The 13,058-nt window shown below is 38.4% G+C and overlaps 1 protein-coding gene and 1 non-coding gene across 7 annotated transcripts in view; both read left to right on the top strand.

Annotated features, from left to right (window-relative positions):
• Positions 1-13,058, top strand: part of UBAP2 (ubiquitin associated protein 2) — a 125,117-nt gene that overhangs the window by 91,918 nt on the left and 20,141 nt on the right. For all 6 annotated transcript variants that reach the window (XR_011377547.1, XM_070045754.1, XM_070045753.1 and 3 more), the window contains 5 exons: positions 2,029-2,096; positions 4,108-4,300; positions 7,988-8,201; positions 11,186-11,463; positions 12,106-12,275. Coding sequence is in view for 5 of the 6 variants with exons in the window: in XM_070045754.1 (XP_069901855.1) it covers positions 2,029-2,096; positions 4,108-4,300; positions 7,988-8,201; positions 11,186-11,463; positions 12,106-12,275 (923 nt within the window). In the remaining variant the exon portion in view is untranslated. The remainder of the gene's footprint in view (positions 1-2,028; positions 2,097-4,107; positions 4,301-7,987; positions 8,202-11,185; positions 11,464-12,105; positions 12,276-13,058) is intronic.
• On the top strand, positions 4,421-4,501 carry LOC115840264 (small nucleolar RNA SNORD121A). The gene has a single exon (XR_004034403.1). It is a non-coding gene; the product is annotated as a small nucleolar RNA SNORD121A (small nucleolar RNA).

Here is a 13,058-nt window from a genome sequence, read left to right as displayed (position 1 = left end):
AGTTAGATGGGTGGCTATTAGAATCAGTGGAGGGATGGTACCAGTGATGATAGGAAGTGAGAGTGAGCAGCCTGTGGACACCATACCTTATTTCAAACAGAGCTGTCCTACTTTTAAATGTTTTGTGTTACTAGAATTTTTGCTAAGAGTTTGTTGGGAGAAAAAAAGGCTTCCAGAGCTAAAAGCTTTATATCTCCTTGCCTGTTGTCTGGGTCAGTAGGCAGGTTAGAAAGTCAACAGGCTGTCAGAGGGCAGATGACCCGTATTCAGATTCTAGCTGGGTTGACCTGTTGACCTCAGATGAGGCATCTTTCCTTTCTGAGCCTCCTATTTTTCATCCCCAAAATGAATATCATAATAACTGTCATGCCTAACTGATGGGATTTTTCTGTGCTTCAGATGAGGTCTTACGATGTAAATCTGCTAACAAGCAGTTCAAATGTACACACATATAGGCAGTAATATTCTGCTGTGTAGACCATATTGAATCACAATATAATTACTGAAAAGAATTACAGTAGGGAATTTGGGCATCTTCTTTTCTCGGGAAATATCAAAATTACTTCAGAGTTTTCTGACATATACAAAGTAACGGTGATTGAAAGGTGAGTAATTTAAAATGCAAATCCTAAATTCCTTCTAGAGCTTAGGAGAAGAAAACTGCAATTTTCTGTACTCTACCGGGTTAGATAGGATTTCAGTGATAAATGTAGTTCTCATTTTCCTTGAACTTAATATTTTCAAGGCTTTAAATCTACTCTATTGTTACTTTTAATAGAATTACTCCTTAATTGCTTCTGTCTTTGTCTTAATTTAATTTGTAAGATTCTTTAAGGCAAAAATGGATTTCTTAGAATTCTTAAGATACTACCTTGGATTAGGGTGCAGCATAGCATAAGCCTTTCTTGTTGAAACAGTATAATCAATTCAGCACTTTTGTTTTTATGGAGAATGAACATCTACTGTCTGCTCTGCCCCTGCCTTAATATCAGTGTCTTAGGAAGTCTGATTTTATGCTGGGTTTCAGAGTTCTGAGACATTTAGCATTGTTAAGAATTACAGCAGTCTTCGAATAGCATTTTCATTAATTTTTCACATTATGTCATTAGATCAACAAAATCGGCCTTTAAAAGCCCATGCCCCACTTTGAAAACATAAAAAGAGTCTGCCTTTCAATAATGTCAATTGAGGTTTCAAGAAATTTTATCCTGTGTGCCTTAAAAGTACCTTAAAACAATATGCATGAATCTCAACGCAATTATGTTGAGTCAAAAAAGTCAGACAAAAAACACTGTATGTTTAAAAAAAATTCCACTTAAAATTCTGGAAAATACAGCCTGATCTGTAGTGACAGAAAACATACCGGTGGTTTCCTGGGGACGAAAGTGAGTGCTCGAGGAATTGATTACACAGGGACAGGAGCAAACTTTTAGGGTAATAGATACGTTCATTGTCTTGATTTGGTGATGGTCTCACGGAGTATACATATGACACAACTCATTCAGTTATTCGGTTTGAATATTCGCAGTTTATTGTATGTGTTATACCTCAATAAAATTATTTTGATAAAAACAGTAAGGAAATCTATGACTAGTAAACCTATTACTAATAAACAAAATACTAAAACCATCTGTGTTTGGGGAAAGAGAACGTCAATTATTTTGCCTTTTCAAACTTTCCTACTCCTTTTTGGAGTTTATAGTAACATTAGTGGTGGTTTTTATTGGTGTTCTCATTTTATATAATGTGAAGTAGAATAGTGAAACTGGGACTTGAACTATGGCACAAGGGTCTGGCTTTACTACTTCACTTTCTTGTTTCGCTGATGTGGAATTCTTTTGTGGGATTATCAATCTAAATTTGTCTTCACCATGAGAAAACTATGTGCCATAATCACTTGTATATTTCTTTTCCTTTGACCACCTTTTGGGTGAACTAGAATAAGAGTACCAGTGACTAAAAATTGTCAGGAATTTGATACATTTTGATTAAAATAAGATTAAAATATTTTTAATCCTTTCATAACAGCTTTCTGAAACAAAGGTCTTCACTTCCTCATCTGCTCCAGCAGAGCATCTTGTCACACCTGGGCAAAGGTAAACGCTTTCCCCCACCTTTTGTTTTTTAGTCAAAGCATAATTGAAATTTCTTGTCTCAGGAGAGTTGTTTTCTTCCTCAGATCTCTTTCTGTTTTTTAACCCTTTTCTTGACTCTCTTTCTGTTTTTTCTCTTTTTTGTGTGAGACTTTTATTTTATCCCTAACTTACTTGGTGAGCTGACAGAGCCTCCATCATTTCCTAATTTGTTGTGATCAGTGATGAATTAAAATAGCGATTATGTTTGTGTTAGAATTTGTGACAGAGATAATGTTAAATCTATTCAATGGTTCTTTTTTTACTTTTGTAAGCATACTGTTTTTGACAAATAAACTTAACAGAACTATCCTTTGGTTTCTTCATATAATACCATTTATTTAGATCTTCTCAGGGTAGTACAACTTCTCATTTTATATGGGTTCTACTAGTTTTAATCTACTGATTTCATGGATTACAGAAAAGGAAGGAGCTTTTGGGGTAATAGAAACATTGTTAGAATGTGTGCAGAATTGAATTATTGAAAAGCATTTATTTGCATCCTAAAAACCTTTGATTATGGTTTCAAAATGCAGTGATCTAGAAGGATGAGAGCCTTGATATATATGACATCTGAGCATTGAAGACAGTTTTGAGCCCAACATGCTCAATCTCTTGCTAAATGTGATGGTTATAAGACTTCATTATAGGGAAATAAAAACGATCAAAGGTTATGTCTTGCAATATATTTTGTGAATTGCTCAGAATTTCCCCTAAACGGATATAACTTCTGCATTGTATTTAGTACTCAATGAATTTGATAGGATCATTTTCATTTAAAGAATAAGAAATGGACCTTTTCAATGGTTATTTTTCAGAAGACAGTGCTGGACTGTTTTTCATGCATATGTCTTATCAATCTTTTGGAATCGAACTTGGTTCTGGTTTTTTTAGTAATGGAACTTTTAAGATGGGTCATATGTAATATAACCACCATGGATTTGTATCCCTAGAATTAGGCTGTCATAAGTTAGAACAGTAACTTGGGGTCCAAAATACTGGATCCCATAACTTCAATCCGGTTATGGGAACATGAGAGTTGGTAGTGGATAAGGAGAGAAACTTCGGCCTAGGAACTTTGCTATATATCACAAGTGAGTTTTGAATTATTTGACCTTCTAGAATCTGCCTCACTGGCATGGTGAGAGTTTCTGTTAGGAGAACTGCCTGGGAACTGGCCTTTAAAAAGATTTAATGGAGCAAATTATCATGTTAGGTCATCCTGTGGAGAAATTAGTGGCTCATTCCCATGTCAAGTAGTATATTACTTGGAAGATCACTTCTTCCTCATGCTTTCAGGTTTTAAGACCATGATTCTCAAATTTGGATCTCTGTCTTTCTGGGGACGTTATAAGAATCCTAGTTAACAGAGTATTTGTTAATATATTGTGCATTTTTTCCTAAATATTTAAGAGAGAAATTATATGAGATTTATATAAATGTAAATATATTATTGGATAGAATGCAGAACTTATAGGAATATTTATGATAAATGTCAGACTGCTTCAGTGGTCTAGTACGGCTTTGGTCCTCATTCCTCAAAAATATGGATTCCCTCTCCTTTAGGGAAGTTTAAGAGAGACTGGTTTCAAGTGATAAAGGGAGCCAAATATTCTAAAGGAAACAAGCCAAACTTGAGAGAACTGTTTAAGTGTACTCAGTTGCTCCAGGTTTTCCAATCAGTTGTCATTGTGCCATTTCTGTGGAAACATCTTAATGCACCTTTTCGTTTCTCTTCTCTGCAAAGCCCTGTTTCACTCTCTGTGGCTTGGTATGCCTTTTTGGGGAGGAGGAGTGTGTGGCGGATGATTGATTCCCTGCTTTTGGCTCCCTTAAACTCCAGTTTCCAAGGGTTTTTGTCACTGGGATTATTTTTAGCATGAACTTATTACTTAATATTGACTCCCTTCTCAAATTCATTTTTTTGGTGAGATTTGCCTGTGACTCATTCTTCATTTGCTTTTTGTCTGCTTAGTGTTGATCTGGTAGCCTTGCTCCAGAAGCCTGTTCCTCACAACAGTCAAGCCTCAGAAGTCAACTCCTTTGAAACTTCCCAACAGCAGGGCTTTGGCCAAGCCCTTGTCTTCACAAATTCTCAGCACAACAGTCAGATGGCACAAGGGACTGGCAGCTCCACTGCTGTCAATCCCTATCCACCTCAGAGTCTGGTAATGCACTTTTATTTCAGTATGGGATTTTAAGGAATGTACCCATGAGCAAATGTATTCTAGAATGACACATGCCTTATGGTTATTTTTTACATATAAAAGTTTCTACACTAGATCTCAGTCCAGAAAACAATGATGTGATAATTTCCAAGCACATATCTGATGATGCCATGTGGAATTCAACTACTGAGTTTTCTGGATGAAGATAAAAATACTTCTTTATGATTCATTGAATTATGAATTAGTTTAGTTATAATCATTTAGTTAGGCATCCTTCTTACTAATGATTTTTTTTTCTTGGATTTTGTTTCAAAGTCTGTCTCTGTACTTAAGATGTTAAATTTTCATTTGTTTTCCAGTTTACTTAAATGCTAATGTTTGTGAGTATTGGCTTGCTAATATGCAAGAACAGTTTTTTCTAGGTCTGCCTAGGTTCTTATATTTTTTTCATTTTTATTTGTTATTCCAAAAAATTATGTAGTAGAGGCCCTTAAAAATTTAAATGCGTTTTCAATGGAACAGTGTCATCTGTTGCTGCATATATGACTCTGGCTCCCATAAGAATTAAACTCCCGTCAGAAAGTTCAGGAACCTTTAGTGAAGCATATGAAGATAGGTGATGGGAATAAAAGAGCATAGAACGTGAAAGAATGTAGCTGCAGAATGGTGAACTCAAGTCCCTGTCCAAGTGTGGGCAGTTCTGAGTTGGCAGAGGGGAGGTTGGAAGGACTACAGATCCACAGCTTTCCCTAGTGACAATTACTTTGGTTCATTCTTTGCTGTGTCTTACCTGAAATCTACAGTTGAAATGGAATTTCTTATGAATACGATATATGATAATCACCCTCTCCCACTTGACTCAAAATCCTTTGCTGTTCCCTAAAAAAATGGAGAATTGAATATGTAAACTTTTCATTGCTGTCTTCTACTCTACATAGTCATGTCATGTCAAGTATAACTGGCTTGGGAACTTGACATTTTTAGTGCCATTGTTGATAGTGTTTGAGAGGGTATCAGTGCTTGAAGTCGGACAGGCCCAAGGCAGGGTGCTGTCTCTGTTTTGAGAGGGCCCAGTAATACCCCTGAGTTTGATTGAACCATCCAATTTCTTTCCTCCATCTGCCACTGGTATACTGATGTGATGTCCTTGCTGACTTGCTGGAATCATAGTCAGGCCACTGAGAGCGTAGATAAGACGTGAGTTGAGTTTTTGTTTTTGTTTCTGCTTTTTACAGCATCCCCCAGGTATGTTGCTTTTTGTTGTGGACAACATCTTGAGAAACTGGAGTAAGAATTGTTTGCTTAGCATATTAGAGCAGTGGTTCTCAACCCTACTGTACTTTTTTTTTTAAAAAAATATTTATTTGGCTACATTGGGTCTTAGCTGCGGCACACGGGATCTTCACTGCAGCATGCAGCATCTTTCATTGCAGTGCACGGGCTTTTCTCTAGTTGTGGCGTGTGGGCTCTAGAGCGCGCAGGCTTAGTTGCCCCACAGCATGTGGGATCTTAGTTCCGCAACCAGGAATTAAGTGTCCCCTGCATTGGAAGGCGGATTCTTTTTTTTTTTTTATTAGAAAGTCAACAATTTATTTAATGGATTGGGAGATTAAGAACATACTTTTTTTTTTTTTTAACATCTTTATTGGGGTATAATTGCTTTACAATGGTGTGTTAGTTTCTGCTTTATAACAAAGTGAATCAGTCATACATAAACATATGTTCCCATATGTCTTCCCTCTTGTGGAAGGCGGATTCTTATACCACTGGACTACCAGGGAAGTTCCAACCCTACTATACTTTTATAATCATTGGAAAACTTTAGTTAATAGCAACATTAATAATGATAATAATAATAAAATTATACCAGATTCTACACAAGACCAGTCAGAATCTTTGGGCTTGGGCACTTGTGTGTGCTTATGTATATGTGAGTGCATGTGCACAAGTGTACCAATAGACACATTTGTAAACTGCCCCCATTGATTGAAATGCATAGGTGGAATTAAAGTCCTGTGCTAAGTGTTACCTAAAGCAAGGTGCTAGTCATTGATGCAGTGATGTCATCGTGTTGTGAAACACACAGAAAGTGCGTTAAGATTAAATGCTGAAACAGGATAGAGATTAGGTCAGAAAACAGAGAAAGAATAGAAGCATCATCCAAGAAGCCTTTATTGAGCAAGTAGGCTTGAGCTGGGTTTTGGCGGATTTATAGCAACATAAGAGTAGTGTAGCGGGCAGCATGAGCACAGAATCAGGAGTAGCAATAAGTAATGTTAGCACAACTTTCTAATAGAAGCAGATTCTGTGTTTGATGTGCAATAATTGCCGACAGCCTAGTTTTGGAGAATTTGGATATCTTTAGAACAACTGGGATAGATAGTCCATGCCTTTGGGAATTGATAGCAGAAATAATTCTGCTCTCTAGATCTGACCTCTTGATGAAATGCAAATCGTTTCTATTTTTAACCTTTAAGATGGTTATGGAAAGGTTTTTTTTTATTTTTTTAATGTTTGCTTGTTTACTTATTTATTTATTGACCACACTACACGGCATGTGGGATCTTAGTTCCCCAACCAGGAATCGAACCTGTGCCCCCCTGTAGTGGAAGCATAGAATCTTAACCACTGGAGTGCCAGGGAAGTCCCTGCAAGGTTATTTTTGACAAAGGACTTAACCTTTCCAGAAACTGAATGATCGTGATAAGTAAAAATGCAGTTGATCTGCAACTGTATGTTGTCTAGTCATAGGCTTTCATTCGCATTGGGAGCGTATTTGGTGTAGTTAGTCATCTGAACACCTTGAAATAAACACAGTAGTGTCTAGGGAATCTGCTCAATACACAAATACCACCTGTGTAATTCATATCTGATTTTAGAATACAAACTTTTTAAGTAAGTACTGTGACCTGCGTCTGATCTTGCCGGGTGACCCGATGGCTGATCTTTCTGTGACTAAACCTATTAAAAACATTAAAAAGTTAAAGACTGTATTTTGTTTTTCAGGCTTGTCTCTGTCATTTTATTCATGGTATTTCTCTTTACTTTAAAAAGAGTAGTACTGTGTTTGTGAACTTGTGACATCACTTTTTAAATAAAAATCAGTTTCTTAAAGTCTAGGGCAAATATTCCCCTTCCCTCTAACCTCTTTTTAAAAATTATTTATTTATTTATTTTTGGCTGCGTTGGGTCTTCGTTGCTGCGCACGGGCTTTCTCTAGTTGCCGCGAGCGGGGGCTACTCTTCGTTGCGATGCACGGGCTTTTCTTGTTGTGGAACATGGGCTCTAGGTATGCGGGCTTCAGTAGTTGTGGCACGTGGGCTCAGTAGTTGTGGCACGTGGGCTTAGTAGTTGTGGCTCACAGGCTTAGTTGCTCCACGGCGTGTGGGATCTTCCCGGACCAGGGATCGAACGCATGTCCCCTGCATTGGCAGGTAGATTCTTAACCACTGCACCACCAGGGAAGCCCCCCTCTAACCTCTTGTATCAGAATCAGGAAGGACTGTTGGATTTATGTAGTCAGATCTTGTAATGTTTTCATGTAGTATTTACTCAGATGATTCTTACTAATTCAGAATGTTTTAGGTTATAATTTTTTAAATCCTTGTGAAAATACATGGTGTGTTTTAGAGCCTGTTGTAGAAATTCTTTATCGCTGAGGACTTTTGCTTTTCTTTCCCTTTAAAGTCATCCGTCCTTGGTTCAGGATTTGGAGAGCTCGCACCTTCCAAAATGGCAAACATCACCAGCTCCCAGATTTTGGACCAGTTGGAAGCTCCAAGTTTGGGCCAGTTTACCACCACCCCAAGTTCACAGCAGAATAATACAGGTCCTCCCACAACCGCTTCTTCTTGGGACCTCAAGCCCTCAGCATCCCAGTCCTCAGTCCTTAGTCATTTTGGTAAGTATATTTTGGTAAGTGTGGTGGTTTGCCCCTAGTGAGGACATGCCGAAAATTAGCAGAGCAGGTTGACTTTTGCACACTAATGTGGATTTGACCAGACATATTTCTTTTTTAGTAGAACTTCTGCAGAGTTGCTGAGTTAAATCAGTCAGCTTGGCATTGTATAAATACCTGCATTTATTTGTTAATATTAGTAGTAGTAGTAAGTACATACCTTGAAGAGATGTGCAAAAACATGGAAATATTCATGCAAATATAAGGAAACAACACTTTGAATAAATGCCTAGACAGATTTTTTTAGCTTTATTAGAATAAGAAGGTGGAATGTGGACAACACTTTAAATCACATCCTCTGGTTGCTTTCTGATTCTAACACATGCATGTATCCACCATGATTTGGTCCAGCCTTAATGTCTGTGGTTTATAATTTAAAGGCATCATGTGTAAGTTGGATGTTTTCTAAGCTGTACTCCCATAGACTTTTTGACATTAAACCACCATTTCTCACCAACACACACATGCCACAATAGCAGGGGGTTACTTTAACCATAGGGTCAGCTGTCTGGTTTATGTTTAGGGTGTATTGAGAGACATGGAAGCACATTTCTCTGCTGAATGAAATGGTTTACTGTTATGGAAGTACCTGAGACTACTCTAGGTTTGAAGTCGTGTCTACCAAGGAATTCACTAAAGATTCAGTGCCCAAGGTTTTTACTGGGGGACTTGGTTACATGGGCACCCTCCACCTAGTACAAACCAAAATTGTAGGATCCCAGAAGGAAAGCAAGTATTCAACATAAACCACATTGTACAAATAATCGAGGAGCAGAGAATCCCTTTTATCAGTTAGAGTGTAGTCATCCTTTGTCTAGAACATACCAAAATTCCCTGTTCCCAGACAGAAGCTGAGAGCCCATCTGCAAGCTGGCATTTCTGATGGCAGCTATAGGCCTCCTATGTATGTTAACTTTTTTCTGCACACTTAACAGATAAGTGGTGTGAGTTTTTAGATTTGAGCGTGCTATTCCCATATTCTTTAAAAGCCTGTCTTCTTTGTACATGCCTCTAATATCAAGCCAAAAATAGATTCATCTATGATGGAAATATACTAAGTCATGGGATGGCAAACCTTCAACTGGATTTGCCACCGTTTGTGTAAGTACACTTTTATAGGAACACAGCCACAGCCATTCATTTCTGTTTTTCCTATAACTACTTTCAATCTACAAAGGCAGAGTTGAGAATTTGCTAACAGAAGGCCTTCAGAGCCTAAAATATTTACTGTCTTGTCCTTTGCAGAAAAGGATTGCCAACCTCTATCCCATATGACAGAGGTAGCATTTCAACTCAATGGTGGAAAGATGGTTTATTTCTGTTTGGTAACTGGCTGGAAAATGAAGTTGGATCCCTAACTCCCACTCTTCAGCAAAGTGCCAAATGAGTGAAATACCCAAACATAAATAATGAATCTAGAACAATAATAGAGAAAAACATGGGAAGATTTTGATATACTCTGTGTGAGGTAGACCTTTCTAGATATGATAGGAAACACCGTAACCAAATGAAAAGGGAGACAACCTATGGAAAAAAAAATTTGTATCATAGGCAAAGGGCTAACTTCCTTAATATAAAAACTAACTAAAAATCAAGGAGACCAACAACGAAGTAAAAAAATGGTCAAGAGAGGGTATGGACAGAGTTCATAGGCAAAGAAAACTTAAGTGTATGCAATGATTTTTAGCCAAACATATCATTTTTTTAAAAAAATTTATTTATTTTTGGCTGCGTTGGGCCTTCATTGCTGCGCGTGGGCTTTCTCTAGTTGTGGCGAGCGGGGGCTGCTCTTTGTTGTGGTGCGCCGGCTTCTCATTGCGGTGGCTTCTCTTGTTGCGGAGCACAGGCTCTAGGAGCACGGGCTCAGTAGTTGTGGTGCACGGGCTTAGTTGCTCCGCGGCATGTGGGTTCTTCCCGGATCAGGGCTCGAACCCATGTCCCCTGCATTGGCAGGCGGATTCTTAACCACTGAGCCACCAGGGAAGCCCTGAAACTTATATCATTTTAATTTGTGTCTTTTCTGCCATTTTTCCACCAATCAAACTAGGAAGGATAAAAGTGTGGTATTGCAGTATGTTAAAAAGTTTGTGTTCTGTCTATGGATAGGAATTTTGAAGTGTTTGTCAAAATTTAAAATATAGTCACTCTTTGAACCAGCAGCTGTATTTTAGCAATTGATCCTACAGATATACTTGCACTTGACCAAAATGTCTTACGTAGAAATATATTCATTGCAGCATTGTTTTTCATAGCAAGAGATTGGAAAACCTAAAAGTTTATTAATACAGTACTGGTTTTAAAAATCAATACCTATGTATGATGGATTACTTTGTAATCATAAAAATGAAGTAGCTCTTTATACGTTAATGTGGAACAGTCTCTGAAAACTAAATGGTTTGCGAGGAAGCAAGATATATGTGTGTGTGTGTGTCTCTATGTATATATACTGAAACAGTATATCTGAAGATATTCAAGAAACTGGGTACTGTGTCTGCTTCTGTGGATCAAATTTGGGGATGGGGTGGAAGGGTGATTTGTATTCACATCACATTCATGTGTATTTTTGTACCTTTTAGATTTTGTAATATCACATATGTTACTTACTGGAAAAAAATCAATAAAATAGTTTTCAGAAGTTAATATAAAACACCTATTCCCCACCCCATATGCTTTAGCATAAACTGAATCTCCTCTCTGCATAAGACATTAGCTACAAACCCATTCAGGTGTTCTTTTCAATCTGTCATATACCGGTTGTTAAACATTATAGACACACGCACACACCACGTTTGGGATTCAGCTAGAAGACGGTTGGGAGAAGCTAGTGATGACAGCAACCCTTCAGCATCAGTGCTGGTGGAAGAGGGAGCTGTGAGCTCATGTGCCTAAATGATTGATTGTTGCCCCCCACCCCCCCACCTTCTTAGACTTCAAATCTCAGCCTGAGCCATCCCCTGTTCTTAGCCAACTGAGCCAACGACAGCAGCAGCAGACTCAGGCAGTCACTGTTCCTCCTCCTGGGTTGGAGTCCTTTCCTTCCCAGGTGAAACTCCGAGAGTCAGCACCCAGAGACAGCAGTACCTCCACTGTGAACAAACTTCTGCAGCTTCCCAGCATGACTGTCGAAAACATCGCCGTGTCTGCTCACCAGCCACAGCCTAAACACATCAAACTCCCTAAACGGCGAATACCTCCAGCTTCTAAGGTGGGTCTTCCATCGTGAAGTCACAGTCCCAAAGATGGACGTATTTTAGCACTTAGTTCCTGTGGGATTTTCAAGTACATAGTTTACTGCTTTATGAGGACTCAGTCATTTCTGAGCAACTGGGCTAATATAGAGGGAATGGGTTTGTGCTAAGAGACAGGGACTGTGCATTCAAATTACAGGTCTGGCTCAGGAAATCTGATGGTCTTGTGTATTTAACTCAGGACCTGCTGTTCTTACGTATTTAGCTGTGTTCTGTAGACAGAGGATGAGTGGTTCGTTGACCAGGTAATGCTTTCATTAGAGGCCCCTCTTCTTCACTCATCCTTCACCACAATCCTCCCCCCTCTCTTTGCTCAAAGAAGTAGTTGGTGGCACTGACCATTGTCCTGTTAACTTTTTTTTTTTTTGGTCCTGTTAACTTTTTAATTTTTCTTTGCTCTGTTCCTTTCTCTCTCTTTAAAAAAAAAAAATCATCTTCCTTTTTCCTTCCTTTCAGCCTTTCACTCCTTGTTCCTCAGGCCTGCCCGCAATGCGCTGGGAACCCAGTGCTTGTTAGCTTTGTAGGCCTTGGGACTTGGAATCTCTGACCTCTGTTGCTGACATCATGGTTTTTTCTGTTGCTGACATTTGCTTTTTCAGATCCCAGCTTCTGCAGTGGAAATGCCTGGTTCGGCAGATGTCACAGGATTAAATGTCCAGTTTGGCGCCTTGGAATTTGGATCAGAACCGTCTCTCTCTGAATTTGGATCAGCTGCAAGCAGTGAAAATAGTAGCCAGATTCCCATTAGCTTGTATTCGAAATCTTTAAGGTATACAACTTCCTACTTCTCTCTCCGGTTTTGACTGAGTTAAGTCCTTTGCAAAGTAAAACAAAATAGAGCCTAAGAAATCACCTGGTGGAGAAAAGACACCCTGTAGTGATGGGTTTGTGCTGTCATCACCAGTATCTAATTACAGAACATTTCTTCCATCACCCTAAAAAGAAATCCTGTGCCTGTTAGCAGTCACTCCCAATTTCCCCCCTCCCCCATCCCCTGGAAACCAGTAATCTGTCTCTGAATTTGCCTGTTCTGGACACTGCACATAACTAAAAAAAAATGCAGTAAGTGGCCTTTTGTATCTGACTTATTTCACTTAGCATCGTGTTTTCAAGGGTCATCCATGTTATAGTGTGCATGCATTTTGTTTCCAAATAATATTTCATTTTGCAGATACATCACATTTTGTTTATTCATTCATTAGTTTATGGACATTTGGTTGCATCCACTTTTTGGCTATTATAAATCATGCTGTGTGAAAATTCAGTTAAAAATTTTGTGTGCTTTAATTTCTTTTGTATATATACCTAGGAATTGCTGGATCGTATGGTAACTCTCGTATTTAACCACTTGAGGAACTGTCAGACGTTTCCCACAGAGGCTGCAGCGTTTACATTCCTACCAGTAGTTTATGAGGGATGCAGTTTCTATACATCTTTGTCAACACTTATTTTCTTTCAGTGGAATATTTTATAAATAGAGAATCCCAGATTTTAGATTCTATTTTATTAAATTTTTTACTTTCTAGAGCCAAAATCTGATAATTGTTTGAGT

Source organism: Globicephala melas, chromosome 6 (assembly GCF_963455315.2).
Source record: "Globicephala melas chromosome 6, mGloMel1.2, whole genome shotgun sequence".
Classification (NCBI taxonomy): domain Eukaryota; kingdom Metazoa; phylum Chordata; class Mammalia; order Artiodactyla; family Delphinidae; genus Globicephala; species Globicephala melas.
Note: the sequence above shows the minus strand (reverse complement) of the source record. Positions and strands in the feature narration are given on the sequence as shown.